Consider the following 24,380-nt stretch of genomic DNA (forward strand, 5'->3'; position numbering starts at 1 on the left):
TTACTAGAGGACATTTGTGAAATGTAATTTATAGATTTAAAGCACAGAATTATGAGAATGTCACTTATCTGGATTCTCTCAGGAACATTGATCAGACGTAAATTGATATTGATTACGATTTCGTGACAACTTAATCTATCAACCTCCTTCAACTGACACACATTCACCTTGACTCGGCGCGCGTCGAATATGGCGACACCTTGTTTATTACGGAGACTGTTGGAGAAATAATACACCTCATTTATAATAGTGAAGCCGTTACAAATACGTGTTATATTGATTGTATCAACTATTTTATTTGATGTTTATATGTAGAATAACCTCACAAAATACCAGTTGGAATTTGTGGTACTTTTATGTTTTGCTTGTTAATATTCATTGTGTATTTTATTTGCTTCTTTCAATAACTCTATCAGATTCAATAAGTTAAGCAAATGCTTACCTTTTTTCTCTCATTATCTTAACAAGCGTATAAAATAAGTACTTATTAAATTTCACTTTTGTTACATTTAATTTGTTATGAAGTCTGAAGAAGGGATAGGGATCGACAAATTAAATAACAAACGTGTAAAAATTCAGTTTATTAAGTAACAAATTGTTTCTTTATAGGTATTACATAGCAACGTCACATGAATACGTCATCAGCGAGCGCGCGATCATCTTCAAAAGTGACGGTGCGGTCGCGCCGTGAGCCGCTCAGGTTGAGCTCGCTGAGGCTTCGGGGCGCGGGTCCGGCGGAACGTCGCGCGGGTATGCCCCGCACGAAGCTCTCCTCGCCCACTGCAGCGGTCTTCCTGCGCGGCAGGCTGCTGAACTTGGTCGGGTTCGAGCCGTCTATCCGGAACGAGACCTGCGGCCTTCTATCAGGCCGCGGCGCTCCCGACACAGACGGCCCGCACTCGGCCGCCGCTGAACGTCAGGAAACCGCCACCGTCGTAGTCATCTTCTCGTCTCCGCATTCCACGCTGTGTACCGCACGAGATTTTCCCCCGCCCGAACAGAGAGTGGCCACACTGCGTAGAGCGGCGCTAGTGTCCTCTTGAATTAAATTAAAGCACATCGCAACTACCACAATCCCTACTAGAATGTACACGCAACACACACCGACGGCCACGTCCTCAGCTTTAGCCGACACCGTCGCGGCATACAGTCCTGGCCTCAGATTACCGAAGCCGATTGTCGCTAGACTAGAGAATGAGAAATAACATCCATCTATCAAGTTCCATTTCTCGGTAGTATGAAACACGAATGTCCCGAGACCTATGTACAATGCTATGACGAAAAGGCTTAAAACTATTGGAACTCTCGTATGGTCGCGACACGTCCAGTGATATCCTCCACTTAAACTGTTTAAATTTAGCGCTGCTTGGAACGGTGTTATCTTCTGTTTATCACCGAGTTTGCCTTTTTTATCACAGTCCACATACTGCCTACACTCCAACGCTGGCAACGAGTACCGGCCCAGACATTCAGCCTTGGTGTGAAAGTTCCCACTTTTAAATCTCGTCGGACATATCTTGGAGTAGAGAATTCTAAAGTTTCTAGCTAGAGCCTCGCCGATTGTGGATAGATACAGCATTATGATTGGTATACCGACGCAGGCGTACGCCACTGCAACTATTTTACCAACTGTTGACTTCGGCGTGACGTTTCCATGACCTGTCGAAAGAAAACATATGATATTCAAACACAATAATAAATAATTATTTTTCGGCTTGATAGGCACAATGGCACGTTGATATTTAGGAACAGTATTTTCAAAGATTCACCAAAATTTACTTATTATACGGGTATAAATTCAGTTAGTATAAAGGAAGAGGACCCTAACGGAGACCCTCAATGTAAAATTAGTAAGTAAAATCTAGGATGGAACTACTTCAGTAACCATATATAATTTATCGTAGTATATTTCAATCATTGTAATGAATTGCATTCTTAAATATTATGACGATTATAAATCTTACCTATAGTAGTGATGAGAGTAAGTGCATAAAGAAAACTACTAGAGAACGTCCATCGGTAATCAGCACCATGATCATAATGTGCTCCCTCTGAACTGTGCATTGATCGCAATAGAACTTTCTGGAAATCCATCAACTCTTTAGCAGCGAGTTTGGTCCAGTTTTCTTTATACAAAATATTTAAATCCTCAGTAATAGACCAGAGGCGTTCGACAGTTTTGGATCGGAGTTCTGCACCGCCCTGCTGGGTTGGATTGGGTTTGGATGCGGCGACGGACGTTTCTTCAGTTGTCACGCCACCTTCTATTGCGAGGAATAGGAATCCACCGAGAAGATTGTAAGTTAGTACGAGAAAGCAGATCGCTAAACAAGTGAGTGGCGATGCTCGTCTTTTGTGTGCACACCGGCAACAGAATAGTCTAGAATCTTCTTTCTTCGTAAAACAACATTTGGGCTCGTCAACAAAACCTGTCTGGTGGCAAAATGCTCGCTTAGAAGAATCTCGGCTTTCCTCTATCATCGTGATGTAATGTCTTTCATCGTACTTTGTATTTCTTATGATGTCTTATTTTCTTTATTCTAAACATTCTAGTTTGTGCCCTATGACGTTAATTCTTCAAGCATCAGATCCTGAAACAAGAGAAAAATATTTAAAAATATATAAATGGGTCTAGGAATAATATTTCAATAGCCATGATTTGTCAAAAATCCGCGCCGGGCGCCAGAGTCACGGCATAAAAGGGTTGACATAAGTTTAAACTAAAATATATTTGAAACACTGTCTAAGTGTTTTATGGTAAGGCCGTTATAGTATAGGAGATATTGCAATTTTAAAAGTGTTCTACTCTGGTTTCACGTAGAGTTTACTTTAAAACTACCATTAATATAAAAATTTTGGTACACACGAGAACTTGGTATTAAAATTTAAGGAATATAATAAAAAGTAGCAAACAGCAATAAACGTGCTTTACATGTTAAAAGAAAACGTTGCATCCCCCGGGGCGAAGGTCTCTACTATCACCCGGATCCGACACATGTTAGATAAACTTTGTAAATTGCTTTTGTACCCGATAAATTGAACCTAATAGAACTCTTTCGCTGCGCAAAATGTTACACTGAAGCAGTAAAGTTGGAGTTGAAATTTATATCCGTTATAAAGCAGTAGGCGTGTTACATTTGAATGTAATTAAATGGAACTTCTATTTTTGTTTACTAATTAATTAGATCTGTTAGGTACAATTAGTAAATATCGTTTGAAAAGGTATTTTGTCAAACATGTCTGTGAGTTTCCACTGCTGAAAAACCTGTACAAAAACATGATGATGTTCGCCTGTTTTTTTAGAGAAAAGCACGTAATAAAATCTAATATTATAAATGCGAATGTTTAGCTGGATGGATGTTTGTTTGAAGGTATCTCCGAAACGGCTCAACAGATCTTGATGAAATTTGGCACAGATGTAGAGCATCGTCTGGAAGAACACATACACTACTAATAATGGTTTATTTTTAAAAGAAATAATTAAACAATAGGTTTATAGGTGATTTAAAATGGAAAATGTTTTAAAACATGCCAATACAACGGTACACCTTGGGGCATCACACTTGACAACTAAGATGGTACAAGTAGTTTTTCTGAGCAAACGTCTTTGGAGGTTATGTATTATGTTTTTTATGTTTCGGCAGTAGAAACTTATGTAGAATTTAGTAGTCATTTTTTGACAGTAAAAAAAGACCAGGCTAGAAGTAAATTTTAAAAAAAGTTAGCTGTTTGAATACAAGACGTTTAAAGTTTCATTTGATTCAAGATTAACTTAAGTTTTCATGAGAAGATTTCATTCCAACCATTGTCAGTGTTTGACAAAGGAAATCAAAAATTAAAGATCTTTGCTACTTTTACAAAAAAAAGTTTGCTTGAATAAGACTTTTGAGTTCATTTAATATAGGCTTAAGCAATGTCACTTAAGAATTAAATTAAATCTTTGTAATGGCTTTTAGTGCTTTGACTTTTATGTAATTTCATAAAGTATTTAAAATTTGTCTATATTTAACAGCAAATCATTAGCTCTTCGACTTTTTTGATACTTAGTTCAAATCAATCAGCAGCAAATGTGCTTGGAGTTATGCTAAGAACCTCCAACCTAATTTATCAACATAATTTTCTACTACATTCAATTTATTTCGTTCTTACGGTGAAGGAAAACATCGTGATGCAACCTGCACATATCTGAGAAGAAATTCAATGATATGTGTGAAGTCAACCAACCCGCACTTGGCCAGCGTGGTTGACTATGGCCTAGTCACCCCTAACTTGGGATAGGCTCCGAGCCCTTCGGTGGGGACGTACAGTGAGCTGATGATGATTCAATTTATTCCGTGAAGTATTAAAAGTATGCTTTAGCTGATCGAGTATAATCACATTTTTACTTGCATTGCAATTTTATTTGTTTAATATTATTTGTAACTAGCGGTCACCCACGACTACGTCAGCGTAGAATTAAAAAAATATAATTTAACATGCCCGCGTGCATCAACTATCTTCTGGTCATGGTCCCGCAAAAATCGGTCCAGCCGTTCCTGATATTACCCAGAACAAATGCCGCCTTGCGGACAGACAAAAAAAAAATGGTTTTCCATTATCAATTTTTTTTTATCTACCATACAGACATTCCAATTTTAATAATATGTATAGACAAGTTCGATTTGTTAATACCAAAGATCTATGGATGTATTTCTGACAACGACAATTTTCTCAAGATATACCGAGAGACAGCCATTAAACAACGCTGCAGAAGTTCCTGCAATTGAATTATCAACGACACTATTTCCGAGTACGTCCTTAACAAGTTCAGCAAACTCGTGAACAAGTTTTCTGTCCTCGATCAAACAATAAGGATAATTAGTCACGTCCTTCGGAATCGTTCTACGTGACCTATTATTTGCCTTTTTCTCACTCCCCTACCTCTTAAGTCGACCTGATCCTCCGCAATGTCTTAAGTGGATGGTTCATGCTTAAGTGTTTAAGAATACTCACATAACAGCTTCATGGTTGTTCAAAGCTTTACTAAGAAGCAAAATACTCGTTTAATACAGAAAAGGCAAGGTTCGCCATTGATTGATTACGTCACTGGGGACATCATCATCAATGGATGTAGATTTCTCATATTAGAGTACACTAAAGGTTTCTTTTAGTATCCCTTAAACCACTATAGGTGCAGCAGTTACTTCGCTGCTCCAATCCATTGTCATTATCAATGCCTTGCGTATTTTTATAATTTTCTTTATTGGATTCGTACGTGTTTATTGCCTAGTTTCATATTTTATGTTCCGGCAGAGCCATGAAAAAAGCTAATATTTATAACGCATTTGTGTCGTATTTTGACATCGTATATTCTAAACTGCTTGACTGATTTGAAAACTCTGTTGTCGTATTCTTTCGCAATCACACCTAATATTGTATTTTAATGAGTTTGTAAGATTTTATCAAATAACTTAGTGTTACCGGTTACGGCTTTGTCTATTTTCTACCGATAGGTTAATTAACACAGGTCCCAATGCGTTCTATTGAAGGTCACGGGACCCTCGCAGTCGCACTTAAGCATGGCCACCGAGGGTGTTTCAGTTAATATAAATGTCACTTAATTCTATCTTTCCTCAGAAAAGGCTTTTGCCTGATACAAAAAAGGTTAGTTAACATAAATCATTTATTCTAACAAACACCTTAGGTATATAAAATAAATCCTTTCGGTTGTTTATGTTTACAGTACAAACTCAGATGTCGATTTATAAATATGTTAATGGCACAATTAAAATTTTAGTACTTACATAACAAGAGAATAAAACAAATTAATAAATCGTGGAACTGAACATAACTATAAAATAACTTCTACCTGTACTTTAGTTGCACTAGTCTTCTAAAATACTCCCCATTTTAATATAGGTGCCCAAAACTTTTACAACTATAAAATTCCACACCTATAAAAAGTGCCAAACATAAAAACGTTTACAGCAAAGCTAGTCACAGTTCATTTTGAATAGAAAACAAAGTGGAAACACTTTCAGGTGCTGTAAAGCCTCTAGTATAAACAACTGTACTATTTCCATCGTATACTGAAGCTACGAAAGAGGCAAGACCAGATCCCATTGGCTTTTTCGTAGCTATCAAAAATGTGAAGGTACTTCAATCAGACAAGTCGAATAAAGGAAGCGTCGAGGAATGAAGTGGGGCGAAAACGACGCACAAGAATTGCTTGTAGCCGTCGAGTAATTCCGAAGGTACTGGGTGAAATGGAGTGGACGGATCGAGGAATCACATTCACAGATACTGCGTAGAATAGTTTATGTATTTGGATTTCTTGCATATGAAAATATAAATATGCATGAAAAATACAAAAGAAATTAGTTAAAAAATTTAAAACAATCAGTTTGTTCTTATAATGTTAACCAAAAGGGTAATAGGATGTGGTTACATTTTTTTTTGGCATATTCTTGACACACTTCTCTCATTTATTTTATAAGTTTTGATTAATAGTACTTTAAAGAGCTATTAATTAAAGATTTAATATGTCACAAAGACTTAATTTATAATTGCCCAATTGACTGATAATTTTCTTCACGTCTCATGTCTTTGGATTGTAACTTCGTGCGACGTAAATAATTAGATTGATTTTGGATAGTAAACTGTAACAGCGATACAATCTCGTTAAGTTTATTTATATTTATTTTTGTTGTGATTTAATCTTGGCTATAATTAAGTTGTTATTTAAATACGAAACATAAATAACGTAAAAGAAAAAGCAATTTTTATAAAATAAATTAAAGTCAAACACGACAATCGCCGTCTAAATTAATCCTACACCGTGTAGGAAATATAACTCTAGTTGAATAATAATTCTATGCAGTAAAAAACGCAATCAAGAAATGCACTGCTGTTTTTGATCAAAGAGTTTAAAAAAATAGGATTTTAAATGTGATTTAATGCAATGCAAACTGTTGCCGTATCCTTTTAAACGTAACGTAACGTAGATTTTTTTTATTTTATATATGATAATTTGTTTTAAGAGCGTCAGTGGTCAGGGTCAAGCACTTGACTTGCAATCCTAGGCAGCATGTCCTAGGCTCGAAGGCTTGCAGGTCCTAGGTTCGAATTCCGCCATATGCCAATGTGTTTTTCGATTCTCGATTTATATATGTACATTTATCTGACATTCTTACAGTGATGGAAAACATCGTGATGCAACCTGCACATATCTGAGAAAAAATTCAAAGATATGTGTGAAGTCAGACAACCCGCACTGGGCGAGCGTGGTTGATCTAGTCACCCCTAACTTGGGGTAGGTTGCGAGCCTCTCAGTGGGGACGTATAGTGAGCTGATGATGATGAATTTGTTTTATTATAGGTCTGGTCTATACAGTTATATGTTAAGTAGTAAGTTGAATGCAAAGTTATACGAATTTGTCGTGGTTGCGAGAGTGCTTTTACAAGGGACATGGCGTTCTGTGACTTGGTCTATAATTTTTCCAGCAGAATCTACTTGTTTAAGTGACCTCAATGTCTAATTATAAATTCAAAGAAATAATAAACAGCAAATAACGTTCCTAAGAGGACAGAGAAAAATGAAAAAAAAAAATGTCGCAAAGAAAATGTAACCTACATTTCGAAACCATGAAAGACCTCATTTACTAGTCTACGTTGTTTACTCTTGTGTCATTTGAATGGAGGGGTGCCGTGTATTTACAATGAACCACAAGATAAACAGCACGGTTAGGTCGTGACAAGTACGTGATTGTGTTTGACGATGTGTGGAACACTGTACGCGAACGGGAATTGAGTGCGTTATTTAATAGTTAAATTACTTAGTTTCAGTTTATTATCCGAGTTAATTCATTCTAAACTGAGAAATAGGGTAATTAGAGATCTGGTATTTCAATTTTCTCTAAGAGTTTATTGGAAAAGCTTATGTGACTTCAAATATTACTAAAGAAATATGGCATTTCATCTGTATTTTTCCAGGTCTTTTTTATTTCAAACACTTTATATCACTCTTAATACTAGTGATATTTCAAGTAACAATTAACGTCCTAGTTCATAAATTTTATTTTATTAATTTTAAATTTCATAAGGCCTGACACGCACGTGCGCTTTTTTATAGCGCGTTAAAAAAGCGTTCAAATAGAACAAATTTACTGTTCCACGTATTTGTTCATATGGCAGCGCTTTTAAAACGCGCCTTTGTTTTACTAAGCAGTATTGCGTTTTGAACGCTACTCGAAACAAGTCTGATTTTAAAGAGTTCTAGCTCGAGAGCCACTAACGCAGTTTTAACGCGGGGCTAAATAACGCCCGTGCGAAAATTTTATTAGGCCTAAATTTAATTAGGCTGTTGACGTAAAGACGACGGTCTTATGACAAGTCCCTAATGAATGCCGAGCCTTGTCACGTGCCGACCATCTTGTATAGTTAAAATGACCCCGGTGACCGCAGTATTACAGATACATTTTGATGGGCAGCCTAATGGCTTCGGTCGACTTAATGGATTTTGGTGAAGCTTAATTTTTTACTCGCTAAGTGAAAGTTTTTTAGTTATTGTTATAAGATTAATAAGTAAAGAAAATTATAATTATACTAGCTTTCGCCCGCGACTCCGTCCGCGAGCAGTTAAAAAAACATAATAGGGGTATGAAAAATAGATATTGGCCGATTCTCAGACCTACTCAATATGCTCACAAAATTTCATGAGAACCGGTCAAGCAGTTTCGGAGGAGTACGGGAACGAACATTGTGACACGAGAATTTTATATATAAGATGTCCTTATTCAGATATAATGGATTTCAATGAAGAAGGCTCTCGCTTTATTACATTATTCTCTTTAGATGCTAAAGTGGTTTTCTTTGACCTCCACTGAAATATTGATATAACTTTCTAATATCTTCTTGTTTAAATCAAAATGCTTCGAATAATTTGGATATAAATGTCAATACCATTAAACTGTATTTTTTATAACATTGTAAAAGAATTCAAAACAATTTTAAACGATAGGAAAATTTACTCTTAAAATAAGGGTCAATATTCACTCTAAAATTTATACGGCCGAAATATTTTGTTGACAAATTGGTCGACCGCCAACTAGACTAATGTCCAGGACCACTTCCATTTTAGTATTACTTCAAAATGTAACCACTCCGCTTTGAAATCCAAACCGGTGTATTAAAGTTTAATTATTTAGAAACAAATTACAGGTAACAATAATAATAATCATACTACAAAGGCCGGCAACGCATTTGCGATTCCTCTGGTATTGCAGATGTCCATGGGCGTCGATGAACACCTTGGTTTTCTCGCTGCTCGTTTGCCCCCTTTTCTTATATAAAAAAAAAAAAAACAATACAAACTGTTTTTTATATATATGAATATGTAGGTACATTTCACACTAACTGCCTTCATAACTTTACCACAGGTTGTTTTTTTGCTATCGCACATAAGTAATAGTTTCGCGCGTAACTAAAAAATATGATCCAGAAACCTGTAGCACAATGCCGTGAATGCGGATACTGAAGCGATCAAAATGTTGTAAATGAAAAATTCTAGAAATTACTACGTTCCAGTTGAGCAAACTTCGTGTACTATTACGTTTCGTTTTTGTTATACTTCTTGCTACTTGCTTTAGCAACTGTTTAACATGCCTAAGTAAAAATCCAATTCGTTCATGTTCACGCATTTTCACAAGTTAGGATTTATAAAATATACGATAAATCTTGTTTCTTTAATCCTCTAGGGTAAAGTTGAGTTTATGTAACCCCACATTAATATACTGTTAGAAAGAGATTTAATCTCATTTGAATTACTACTCAGTATATCAACATGAAATATTTATAAAGCAAACATCTGCAAACGAGATGAATCCATTAATTCAGTTCTTTGTAACATAATGTTATTTCTGTCAAACTAACAAATTAATTTTATTATTCGCTCTTACGCTATTGTGAATGTTAAAGACTATATAAGTTTTTTTTTAAGTCTCACTTTCTTAATTTAATGTAACATTTGCATTGGTAAGTTGATGTCTTACTAAGGAAAGAACTTGTTAAAGTACCCATAACCAACGATGTCCTCGAATATGTATGTGTGAGTATAGAAGCAAAAGAGGTGTTTCAGAAGTTTGTTTTTTCCCATATCATAATGTGGCAAACGGCGTCTACCATAATTCACCTTAATAGCGAACGAATAAGTATCAGCTTACTAAAGGTCACCGGCAGACTCGGAGTCTACCCTAAGTTAGGGGTAACTAGGCCATACATAGTTAACCACTCTGGCCGAGTGCGTTTTGATTGACTTCACGCATATATTTTGAACTTCTTCTCAGATGTGTTCAGGTTATGTCAACATGTCACGATGTTTATGCCTTCACCGTAAGAACGTCGGATAAATGTACATATTATAATCATCTCCTTGACCTTGTCCCACTTATGTAGTGTCGGTACACCAGGTTTCCGTCCTCCAAATCAATCTATGTGCCGTCATCTCCATTGTCACCCCCTCAATGTATTATATAAACGAAAATCGAAAAACACATTGGTACATTGCAGGATTCGAACCCAGGACCGGCATATTACAGGTCAAGTGCTTAACCTCTGAGCTACCGACGGTCTTCTAACCATATTAATACATAGGATTATTTAGAATTATTTACAATAAATTTTGGTTATTTTTTTTTTTAAGGAAAAGTTCTGTTGTCATTATGTTTGATCTTGTTCCCCGCATTATTGCTTATTCGTGATCCGATAAAGCGAGAACCTCTCAGTTGGCAATCTCCTTTCCATTATCTCAACGAAACAGATTGAATTTATATTCTGTTTTTCAAGTAATTCCTCTTGTCATAATGACGGGTAAAGCTTTCTCGAAATGACTTCTTGAGTAATTCCTATCAAATTTAAATCATCTTTTTGCTTTATAAATAAATATTTCTCTTGTTAATTTTAATACACTGACATTAAAATACAATAAACAATGAATTGCCTGACTTTCTTTCTATTTTCGCATCTTTTATTTTGGACTAAAACAAGATTGGTACATCGCAACTGCAATTATAAAGTAAAAACCATTTCATTCTACTGAGGGTCGTAATATAATGTAATCACTTTCTTGCTTGTGAATAGAAGTTACAATCTGTATACGTATTTCTTTTCATCTACACTTATATTTTTTTCTTCATAGTATAAAGTGGCAATAGGCAAAAGGCCACCTGATTTCTTTTTTTTTTTATATTGAAAAAGTTAGCGCTTGACCACGATCTCACCCGATGAGGTGAAGATGTGGTCTAAAGATGGTACGCGCTAGCTTTGTAGATGCCTATTCACTCTACTCTTGATTTTCGCTAATAAAGCGAAACGACGGCTGCTTATAGACATCTTCAACAATTTGTCGATGAGATACCTCAATTGAACAGAGGTACAGAACGAGGTTACCCCTTTCTGTAAATGTCTTAAGTATTGTATTTTATTATATACCTATACCGTCCCTCCCCGGTGAATCCAATTCAGAGGAAATTCCCATCCTATCCTTTTTAGAAAAAAAAAAGGAAGGAAAGAGGATTGGAATTAAGCCTCCGTGACTCACACTAATCAGACAAATCGCTTACACTTCACTCCTGTCTTCTGTGTGGTCGTTATATTTTACCAATCTAGCCCGCTAATTCGTGCAACAGATGTTGCGGCCTCTACTACTGTTAAGATAAATTTAAATTTTTCTATATTTGTAAGGAAGAAACTCAAAAACTATTTGACCTATTTCAAAGATTCATTTACCGTTAAAATAATCCATTATCCCTGTGTGCCATAGATTATAATTAATACTAGCTGTCGCCCGCGACTCCGTCCGGGCGCATTAAAAAAAACTTAATAGGGGTATGAAAAATAGATGTTTGCCGATTCTCAGACCTACTCAATATGCTCACAAAATTTCATGAGAATCGGTCAAGCCGTTTCGGAGGAGTTCTAGTTCGAACCCCGTGACACGAGAATTTTATATATTAGATATTAATCTTATTTAATATCCAGCCTGGTTAAACAGGAACAGAATGCTTGTGTAGAATGAAGGAAGAGACCAAACTAATATTAAATGGATAAACTTCCAAAGTCCTCTTGCGACTGATAAAATTATACACCGTAGTCCAACAAAATGACACAATTCCAACTTATTATGTTGAAAACTTTACATTAGTTCACGAAGTGTATGTTGAAGGAACGTCGCCTTTACTGCGAGATAAACATAAGTGGTTTAAGCTTTGTACTAAATTGAAGTTGGTAATGTAAACGACATAAGAGGTAAGATTGTTGATGTCACAAGCCTCATATTTGTTTTACCCTAATTAGTTGAACAAAGGATATAATTTAAGCCATTAAACTTTACTTAAACTGAAACAATCAGACTCTACATCGTACAGGTTAAAAAAAATGCCCTTTCTTCTAAAAATCAGAGCTTGACAATGACAAAAAATTATACAGATTAGGACAAAACGAAGACTTAGATATTATTATCACCATCAGCTCTTGACTTTATATATATCTTTGAATTCCTTCGCAGATATATACAGGTTGTATCACGATATTTTCCTTTACTGTAAGAACGTCGGATAAATGTACCAATATATATTGAAAATCGATTCGAACCCAAGACCTGGAGATTACAAGCCAAATGTTTAACCCCTGAGTCACCGACGCTCTAGAATTAGATGTAATTAGTCGTGAATAAAAACAAGTTAGTTACGTTATTTATAACTCAAGATCGGTCGAACTGATTTAGATGAAAATTGATGGGGAGGTAGCTTAGAACTAGGAGATGGACATAGGAACTTTTTTATCTTGTGTGCATTTTTTTTATTCCGCGCGGACGAAGTCGTGCGTAAAAGCTAGTATTATATAGATGCGAAAAAAATCGATCCCAAGAATTATTTTAAATTTAGAAAACTAGTGTCTTTTTTATTTAAGATTAATATTTGAATTTGAAATTCATTGCTTTCTATTTGTGGTTATATCGAAAATAACTTAAAAGTGAAAATTCCACAGTGAAAAATATTAAATTATAAAAACTATTTACAGAAATGTATTTTATAACCTCTAGTTTTACATTCCGATTTAAATTTTTAAATTGCTATGAAATTTAATTTCATAAAATTTCAACTAAAATAGTAACCTAAAAAATGCAGCATAAAATCGTAATTTTTATTTTTGTAAGATATTTTTGTTTGTTTGTTGTAAGCATTTGTTTTATTTTATTTACAAAGTTTTATATTGTTATTTTTTACAAAGAAAATAAAAGGCTTTATATTTTCGTACATATGTTTCGGCATTAATAATTCAATGTAAATTTAATGAAATAAAAGACGTAATACAAAAAAACATGTTAAATTAATAATGTTACGTGAAAACATTATTCAACATTGTTAGGAACATCCTAATTATTCGTCAAAACACGAACGCCCATAATTCCGAACGAGCCGGAAATCGACCTTGATTAGCTTTACTCTGTATTACCTCACTTTATAAACATGATCATACAATGTACATAGAATAAATAATATAATTTCACGTTATTAACAACGTATTATCTTACTAATATTACAAATGCGATGTTTCTTAAGGTATATCAAAAACTGCTGCATGGATCTCGCTGAAATTTGATATAGATGTACTCGTATAATATAGATTGGAAGAACACGTGGGTTACTAATTATTATTATTTTTTTAATTCTGCGAGGGCGAAGTCGCGGGCGACAACTAGTAATTGATAGACGCAGACAATAGAAAATAACCAATTAGACAATGCAATTTTGTCTAAGTCCGTCAAAATATAAAACAATATTTAAATCACGTCAGTCTACACTGTTTATTTCCGAGCACCTGTACAGAATTTATTGCTATCTCTGTTTCTTCCAGACATAATGAAAAGGACAACAATATATTTTTGCACAGGCGTTCCGGCAATGGAAATAGTATTTTATAAAAAGTACAACAGTTTTAACGAGGTCCACTCGTCAAGTTTATTACACCGGTGGAGTTTTTGCTGCGCGACTCAGTTGAATTTTATACTTTCAATGTTATCGCCGGGGAAACAGACATCCGTACCGCATAATAGACAAAGTTTGTCAGAGTTTCACAAAAGCTTCGCCGACTGTTCTTGTTGTGGAAATATAACAATGCCTACGTTTATGATAAAGATGAAAAGCAGCTTGTCATGTTCTGGAAAAAAAGATATAATTCGAAATTATAAAGAGTTTATATTATAGAGATTTTATCATGAATAATGCATCAAACAATATGACGTCACATTTTACAATCGCTTTTTTAAGTTTTTTTATTTTTATTAAAGAATATTTTTATATCAGAAATATGTTTGACTTAAAGTATTCTAAATCAGTATTGAACTCACTAATTTCTTTGTGTTCCAACGTATTTTACGTCGACTTTGACAGTTTCTAAATAATTCTGCTCGACATTTATCCAGAACATTTTAATTTATAATTCATCTAAATTAATATTAAGTACAAAGAGAATGAGGCCATGAGAGCCAAAGTGGTCTGTCATTTTTTTATATAACTGCATTAAATGGTAAAAATTATAGCGCCACAGTGGTTTAAAATGTAGTTCAAAATTTTTTTCATAGACGGCAATAGAATTATCTTAGCTTATCAGAAATTTATAGTTTGGTAGAGTTTAAATTACCTTTTTTTAAGTAAAACCACTCTGGCTCTTATGGTCTGTTCAATGTTTTGCAATGATTAGGCAAAGTCAAATTTCCTTTTAACTAGAAAAAATCTTACTAATATTATAAATGCGAATGTAAAGATGAATGAATGGATGTTTGTTTGAAGATATCTCCGGAACAGGTCAACGGATCTTGATGAAATTTGGTACAGATATAGTCTTATTACGTTTTTTTTTTAATTCGTGCTTACGCAGTCACGGGCGAAAGCTAGTATTGAATAAATATGTAACAAAATATAATTTAATTTTACGTCCTTTTAGTAATTAAAGCTAGAGTATGTTGTCATTTGATTGCTATCATTCCCTAGAATGTCGGGGTACCCTCATATTCCCCGTCAGATTAACCATAAAAAACTACAAAGATTCCTAGAAAAAATTCCGTAACGTATACCTACAGAACTCTCTATCACTAAAGCAATTTCGCTGACGAAAATTCGTGTTGCGGGAGCATAATTTAATTGCTTGGTCATTAGTTCGCCGGACTGACGGCTAATGACTGGCGACAGTAATGAATGCCGCAGACACGCCCCACGCTACATCTACTCACTTACGGCCGAATACGGAAAGGATTACAGTATATACCGACAAAGATATCTGAACCGGTGTGCATAAGTCAAGCTAAATTAACTGAGGGCGCTAGAGATATCTCACTACCGCCCCCCTGTCAATGTCACAGGATCCTCCTTGTTTTATATCTGTCTTGTCTTTTTTCTTTTACGTCATTTGTATGTCTAAACGTGGGTTTTAACCTGTTTTTTCAAAGGTTTTATACAGATATTTTGGTCTAAGAAACCCACAGAAAGTAAATAAGAGGTTTTATCAGACTAAAATTATAAATGCGAATGTTTAAATGAATGGATAGATGTTTGAAAGCATCTCCAGAACGGCTGAACGGATCTTGATGAAATTTGGCACAGATGTAGAACTTAGGCTACTACTTAAAGAAACAAAGAAATCTTTTTTTACTTCGTATTTTAACAATATGGCCATCTATAACTAGGTAATGATGATAACTTTAGATAAACGAACGTATATTATGAAAACACTGTATGCTTACCATGTACAAATATTATATTTAAAAGTAATGAAGCCGACGATCCTATTTAGATGTTCTAATGGAGTCACGTAATGTAATTCGCAAAAATAGCATGCGACGTGAAAAAATGAAGGGGGCTATGCGTGATACGGGTAATAAGCCGCAGGTTTTAATCAAAAGTATTATTATTAAGATTTCTGATATATTTATGTGAGTGTAAATTTTTTTATATATAAAGAAAGGGAGAACAGAACAGAAGAAAACAGCTCAATTCACCATCAATAACTAGGTTTAGTTATTATCAAGGAGTCATCTATGTTAATGTTTTAAAAAGAAATATTTAATGTCGCTTTGAATAGGCTCCGATACTACTGAATTGATTTGAAATAACATTGTTGGGAAGCTACACTATCCCCGGATGACCGTGGCTATATTTATTACTAGATTTTGTTTTAATTCCTCACGGACGAAGTCGCTGGCAACTACTAGTATATTACATATTCATGTTAAATGACTATATAATATCTAAACCTCGTAAATAGAAAATAATAAATTTATTTCATGAAAAGAACGTAATAAAATTTTAATGTAAATTTTTTTTAATATTTATAGATACAAAAAAGAACGTCATTAAATTTTCTTAAGAAATGAGCAAGAAAAGTTTCTTTAACAATAATGCCAACATTTTTATAAAACATAAGCATAATGGAAAGAATAGAATAGAAGTTTTTTTTATTTTATTTTAGATTACACTTTTTTGATAAACCATAGATGTATGGTATTTCTAAAGATTAATTGGAAACAGTCTTCTATCTTATATCAAAATATACCAGTATTTGTCGAATACCACGATTTGTCTATCTTTATGTAGAATCTTACGATCGTGCTTTGAACAAATCTTTTAGAAGAAATAGGATATAATTAAATCATAAAGCAAGTGTTCCCAAAAGCTAGAGCTCAAAACGCCCAATTTGTTTAACTGTTTCTTAAAAATCTATCTTAAAGGCTTCAGGTCTTCGCAATGCATTGTTGTAAATAAGTCCGTTAGTCAAAAAAGAATTGTTCCAATTTTATATTCCAATGATTTAGTCCACTACAAGAGAGCTTGTTCTCCCAGCGGATGAAAAAGTACATTTGGAAGTGAATACGAATTTCTCTCGATTCCCAAAGTTGCGGCACACCTTGGCGTTTGTTAGACGACATTGTGTGCGGAGCCTGGCACCGCCGTGCAGAGCTTTGTGTTCGTACAACCGCTCAAATATACAACGAACTCGATTACACATACTACGTCATTACGTTGGCTTATATGACGATAAAAAAAATGAAAATGGCGATTTGATAGCAACGAAAATCTCGAAAAATAGGCCTGATTACTTTGTTACAAAAATTAAACGGAGAACTATTTATATTATTATGTAGAGGCATTTTTGAGTAATAAAAATAAACACTTACAGAAGATGCAAAGGATGAAAGGACATAAATACTTTACTGGTGTCCTATTGTTACGGTTACATTACTTACTAACTGTCGCCGTCCGCGCAGAATTTAAAAAAACATAATAGGTAGCTTATGTGTTCTTCCAAACATCTATGCCAAATTTCAGCGAAATCTTTTGAGCCGTTCTGGAGATGTCTCCAAACAAACATCTATTCATTCATCTATCCAAACATTCTCAGTTATAATATTAGTAAGATAGGTATGCAACATATCAGGTTTATGGATTTATGGTAGTCGATTTGACACAATCTGATTTGTGTCACCTTCACTTGCTGATCTGTGCTTCTTGCTGTTAATGCAAAGAAAATAATTGAATATTTTATAATTTAAGTTTTGACATGTCAAAATTTCTTAAAAATATAGTTCCAACCATTTATCACATCACCGATGTACCCACATGAAACTGCTGTTCAAATATTACCTCTGTTAGGGACAATAGCACCTACGGTTAGACCCGCGCTCGTAAAACCGAAATCGTTTTGTTCAAAAGTCGCTCCCTTTACAATCGTAACTCTTACATCATTACACAAGGCGTAAACTTGTGGTCGGACAAACGTATTGACAATCCAACGCAACAATGTAAACCCTACAGATAGGGATTTAGAAAATTCGTTTTCAGAAATATTGGCTCAGGAATTTTAAATGTAACATTTTATTTATGGTATAAGTAAGCTTTGCAAGTTTCAATAATCAACAAAAATTTAGCCAATGTATGAAAATACCAAATATTAGATTTTATAACTTCTATCAGAATAATTATTCTTCTTGCACCAAGAACTTAACCTTGCCTATTTTAAATATAATTCTTACTTTCAAGTCCTAATTGAGAGACAAATATTATCTAAACCAGGGATTCCTAAAGGGGTCGACATCGACCCCCTGGGGTTGATATCGAACTTAAAGCATTGCTATTTCTCACTCTGTCTTCTTCTATTGACCTAAGTCAGAATTAAATAATAATAATAATTACAACAATTGATCTTAAACGTAGATAATTTGGCCATGGGGGTTTGTGGAAACGGTGCATTTTGGAAAAGGCGGTCACTTGTCCATAATAGTTTGAAGATCCCTGATATAAACCTACCTACGATATATGGAACAAAGATAAATCATCGTTGATCCGAAAGAGTCAATAAAAACAAAAAACAGGCGTGAATTGATGATATTGACAGAGGCACACTAGAATAAAAGCAGCCATATGTCTTTCAAGCTGGAAACAAAGGGACAATTTCGATTGAAGCTTTCGAAATCAACCTTGTATTTAATAAGCCCGTATTGCGGATATTTGAAAGCTATTCTTAGTTAGCATTAAGTGAAAGAGGAAGTGCAACCACAGATCTAGGTGACATTTAAAAGCAATATGAAAATAAAATTTTACTGGGACGTAATTTTTAACCCCAAATTATAAAATCTAAAATCTAAGCTTATTTGTTTTTAATTAGTTATACCTCAAGTATTTTGTTCGCCACATAATACAAATGAATTTCTTTTACGAAAAAAATCTAAAAAATAACCAAAACATCAGACATGGTAACCAAAAATCTGAATACCCTACAATTAGGCGTGGCCGTAAAATAAAATCCCTGACTGATATGAGGACTTCTGTTTTATGTTTTTTTTTAATAATTCTCTTTGGAATTATCCTTGAAACCTTAAAATATGTTTAAACTGTTATTTACTAAACATTGCTATGATATATCGAAGTTATTTATTTACTACATCGTTGTATCCAATTTTTATGATGTATAAAATGTTTATATGTAATTATTGATCCGGCTATTTAATTAACCAACACAATACAATCATTAATACACAAAACTAACACAAACGCTGTCAATTAAATGCCTTTCGGCAACTGGTGTATATCTTAGAATAGCTCAGCTTTTAATTCTATTAATTACATGTTATAGTATCAAAAGGAAACAACGACAAGTGTTATATTTGTAGGAGATATAGTAGGTAGTTTTCAACATTATATGTTGTTTTTTCAACGTAATAATCATTCAAGTAAAATCAAATTTTGTTTTCTCATTTCAACAATCACTTTAACTTGATAATTATTTGTACAGATTTATTAATAAACTTGTCGAACATAATATTAAGAGATATAAAATGCATGCAAAAATATTATTTGAATTTTTTTTAACATTTCCTTATACTTTGCTACACATTAAGCTTCGTCATTCTCAACGCAAACTTGGCGAAAGCAGTGTGAACTGATGACTGGCATTAATGTTTTATGAATAGAAAACGCAGTATCTGCCACTTACATAAAGGTTAATACAATGTTTATTGGCTGCGAGCCAGCCTCCGACCTCACACAGTAACCACTAAAAATTATCCACAATATTATTTTTATAATCCATAATCACATTATCCAAACGTAATTTGAGTAAAAGTTACTTATATAACCATCACATAAGTATGTTAAAGTTTAAACACTTTTTAAGAAATTTTACAATTATTGTCTGCACTTCATAATTATAATTTAAATCAGTCATAAAAAAGTTTACAATTTCTAACGCTTTGTGTCGCGTGTTTCACTTCAAGCGGACACATTACACGTCCGCCGCGTCCGGCGTTCGCGCTAACACTGGGAGATGTAAGCCGTGGGTAGCTTTATCCCCACCCTAACCTCCCCTCTGCTCCCTTTGAACGACCCCTTCGCGCGCCACTCAATCAAATTTGTCGTGCGCTAACAATTCAGTACCGACATAAGGTCGACTTCCACCTAACTAGCTAACTTCAATGCTTATCCTTTATCAGTTCAATTTAGAAAAGTAAATAAACGTAATCTTCTACTAACTGTTAGCTTGAAATTATGGAATATCACGTAATATATAAATATATTCTTGGTAGATTTAATTCTAATAATTTAATTATCATACCAGGTCTGAACAGACCGACAAAAACGAGAAAAATTATATACTTGGATAATAATATCTTGTGACACGAGAAATATGTGTAAATAATAATGAACAAAATTGCAGGCAAAAGGTTGGAAGTGAAAGAAAGGTTGAGAAACTTCGAGGAGTGGACCAGTATTGTCAGCTTGTAATACGTTTTACGCTTGACCTGAAACAGTAAGATTTGCTGAGCTGATGGTCAACCTTTAATAATTGATTGGAAACAGTCAGGTCTTCAAGAGTTTGTTTACAATTTTCTTACAATATAAATTAGGGTTGTCAAAATTCATTTATAACTTTGATGCTAACGCTTCATCATGTTTCTGCGAAGTGAATAAAAAATTCAGGCGCGTAATCGTCGACTACAAAGAGATGAGGCGCGAGTGATTCACACCCCTTGAAAATTTGATAACGCAAACCCACCTAGCTTCCTTCGTTCCCCCTTTTACTCTACACTTATCCCTGTGTAAGAACTCTTTAAATACACTTTAACCGCGCGTACTATATTTCAACCGCTGTCGTATCGTAACAATTCTCAAATATATTGACAGAGGGCTTTTTCTATTCCTAACCTAAAGTCTAAAGTGTTTAATTTAATCGTGTCTCACAACGAAGGGCCTACAATCTGTAGACAAATCTGTTTTACTTTAACACATTCTTACGTGATATTTGTAAGGTTAGCAAAGAATGAAAGGACAGGAGCAGTGACGTGCGTAAAGTTAAATGGTCGTCGTAAAAAGATATCTGCAAAACCAGAGCAACTGCCGATAGATTACGGCCTTATAAGGTATGATTTGGTTCTCTTCTTTAAAGACTCTAAGAACAAATCCATGGGAAATCTTTAATAAATGTAGTATATTGAGTGTTCAATCTATCAAATGATATACTGTTGAATTTAAATAGCAATGTTTTGTATGCAAAACTGTGGAAGAGACAATATTTTTTAAGAAAGGCTAGAAACATTGGTATTCCACTCTCTACTATCCCACCTTTGTTTTCCTCTCGGCGTGCAGAACAAATTTATTCTGTATACGACATTTCGTTCACGAATAAATTGTCAATGAAAACTCGAGCTTGCAATGTTCGTCACCTATTTTCGTTTATATTTATCCAATTTCCTGAAATATGAATGAAAAAATTTATGAAACGATAAACTTACTAAAACACTAATTTAACCTGTTATTCTTTCCCTTCCCACCCTTTTCTTATTAGGAAAGGATGCGAAGGGGAAGTGGATTTGGCGGAAGAGGGGACGTATAGGAAGGAGAAATATCCTCTTTCTGTGCGTCCCCTTCTCCGTTGATTAAAGGTAGGCAACGCATCTGCATTTTCGGATGTCTATGGGCAACGGTCGCTTCACTATTTCGGCGAATCCAGATGGCCGTTTGCTCGTTTGCCACCTTATGATAAAAAAAAAATGACATAGCGTACTGGTTATAATCTTACTATCTAATTTCTTACTAATATTATAAATGCCTATGTTTATAAGGATGAATGGATGTGTTTTTTGCAACGTGTCTCCAGAACAGTTCAACGAATCTCGATGATTTTTTTTTTAATTTAAATGTAGAACATAGTCTGGAAGAACACATAGGCTATTTATTAAGTTTTTTTTTAATTCCGCGCGGTCGGAGTCGCGGGTGAAAGCTAGTAAATAATAAATTATGACGATTACCGAATTACTGTTCAAGTCTTTTATAAACCTTTACAATGAAGTCAGTTTAAAACGCAAAACAGTCAACATAAGCTAACAAAACACATAGTATCTCATTTATTTCGGGGAGAAGGATAGAGACGACAGTACACATTTTACATGAATGTTTCATCAGTGTAAACCTACCCTAATCGATGTGGTCTACACAGACTCAAACTTACTTCATAGACGGGTAATAATTTAATTTCCGACCTTACAATCTAAGTTTAGGATTGAACGTGAAACAAACCGATCCCGTAACCTATTGAATATTCAATGAACCGTTGTCCCGACATGCTAAATCGTACAAATATACATATTTGTATAATGATACAAAGTCTGTATAACATCGCAACAATGTGAATAGAAATTTCTTCACCAGTAGAATTTTTGTTTATAAATGTATAAATTTCAAATCTTTGGAACGTTAATATTTATAAAAGGACTACTCCATTATCCACTGTTCTAAATCATTATAACACTAGCTGTCGCCCGCGACTCCGTCCGGCGGAATAAAAAAAAACTTTAAATTAGCTTATGTGTTCTTACAGACTATTGTCTACAACCATAACAAATTTCATCAAGATCCGTTTAGCCGTTCCATCTAAAGATTCGCATTTATAATATTAGTAAGATGGATATTGTAAAATAAATAGAAATTTCACTTAGTGACCATTGCATTGTTTATAGATTTTATATAGCGTCGGTGGCTCAGGGCCTTGGCAGGTCCTCCAAGCCCTTCAGTGGGAAAGTGTAGTGAGCGGATAATGATAATGATGCATTATTTTGTATTTTAACCTACTCCAAAAATGAGTATGTTCTCGATTGACCTATTAGTTTCTCCTTGAAAGTTATGGGGTAATTGAAAAGTAAAGTGAAATTGTCTTATGCAATAACTAAGAATATAAGAAATGACCATGTATTTTATCGTATTATAGTTTTTAAAGACACTATCTTTCATTCACAACTAAGCCCCTTTGTTCACATGGAAACGTAAATCATCGAAACTAACATTGCATACTCGCGACGCAAGTTTCGCGTTGCACACGCTCCGTACTCACAATGTTGAATCGTCGACACAAGTTGTTTATTCAGTCCCTACCTATAGGGACTACACGTCTAACACGAATTAACAAAATGTCAATGATCGGCTTAGATTGAGATTTGCTCCGCCATCTTAAAAATCGCTGCGACTTTTCTCACGACGATCCCGATATTCAAGTAGCGTGTGACTGACTTTGACGACGAAAGAAAAAATGACGGTGAAACGTGCGTGTGTACGATTCCCCGCGTCATTGTATTACGTACGCTTAGCGACGAAACTCTCCGGGTAGAAAATTCACAGCATTGTGTACGAATGGCTTAAATTACAAGTCGGTCACAATGCACTGTCAGTTGTTGCTTTATATCCTACATGCTTCTTTATGTTCAATATAAAGGAAAGTTGAGCAACAAAGCTGTAGTACAACACGTTGACTGTAATGTTTGTTTTCGCTTTTGACTTTGTCGTGTGCGATCAAACTATTATCATACTTCTGCTTCCCTGGTCACACATTTGGCTCTCGCACACAAGGCAATCGTAAATTTTCGAAACCCGGCGAGTTTAGTCGCTAAGCAACTTTGCGGTACAATGTCATGGAAGTAAGTAAGCAAATGTGCAGTTCAAACTTCAAAAAAAAATCTTTTATGTCCGCTGACACCTGTTAAAATGGCCCACCTATAATACTCACATACCTTTTATTCTCCTACGGCAGTGGAATACTATTGTTACATACCATGATGTCTTTCCATTATTTATCCCTTTGTACTTTGTTATTGTTAAACTGTCTTAAGAACTTATTCCTAAACCGCCGTTTAATTCTGACGAAATTCACTTGAGTGAAATGAGTACATTAATGTGTAATTTAGATGAAGTATAAGCTTCAAAACAGTTCGTGCAATTGACACAGTTGTAGAGAATGTCTCGCGACCCATTTAGCTTGTTTATGTATTCATGGGCCGCTTTTCATTTCACCTTACGACCGACATTCAATTTGTTATTTTGAGAACTATACAAGTGTCGGTTTCCACTGATTAAACACTAGTTTGAAAACATTCTGTCTCTCTCATATTCTTTGTAAAAATAGAGATAGTAATACTATATTATTTAATACAATAATTTCACAGTAGTAATGAACAGTTTACTCAAGTGTTACGGATCGAGAATTTTGCATAAAATTAATTTAAAAAAACTATGACATCGATCTTTACGATTAATTAGCCTTTACCAGTAACTTGTTACGAAAACTTAATTAGTAGCTTTAGTTTTCTTCCAGACTATGTTCTACATTCATAACAAAATTCAGCGAGATCTGTTAAGCCGTGGAGATAACTCCTAAGAAATAACAATACCTTCGCATTTACAATATTAGTGAGATATTTATTTTATCGGAAGTTAAAAGATGATGTCTAACTAATTACTAGTTTCTTTACTTGAAGAAATTTAAACATATGTTAGTTTTTTGAGAGATGAGACAAAAATGATTAC

At 34.5% G+C, this 24,380-nt stretch overlaps 1 protein-coding gene across 1 annotated transcript; it reads right to left on the reverse strand.

Annotated features, from left to right (window-relative positions):
- Positions 1–642: 642 nt before the first annotated feature.
- LOC106713021 (TWiK family of potassium channels protein 7) lies at positions 643–19,681 on the reverse strand. Its single transcript, XM_014505720.2, has 3 exons — positions 19,525–19,681; positions 1,965–2,591; positions 643–1,659 (listed from the first exon to the last, which is right to left on the reverse strand). Exons 2-3 carry the CDS (start codon positions 2,479–2,481, stop codon positions 917–919), a joined length of 1,260 nt encoding a protein of 419 aa, XP_014361206.1. The 5' UTR covers positions 2,482–2,591; positions 19,525–19,681; the 3' UTR covers positions 643–916.
- Between the last annotated feature and the right edge of the window lie 4,699 nt (positions 19,682–24,380).

The sequence above is a fragment of the Papilio machaon genome, chromosome 21 (genome assembly GCF_912999745.1).
Source record: "Papilio machaon chromosome 21, ilPapMach1.1, whole genome shotgun sequence".
Lineage (NCBI taxonomy): Eukaryota > Metazoa > Arthropoda > Insecta > Lepidoptera > Papilionidae > Papilio > Papilio machaon.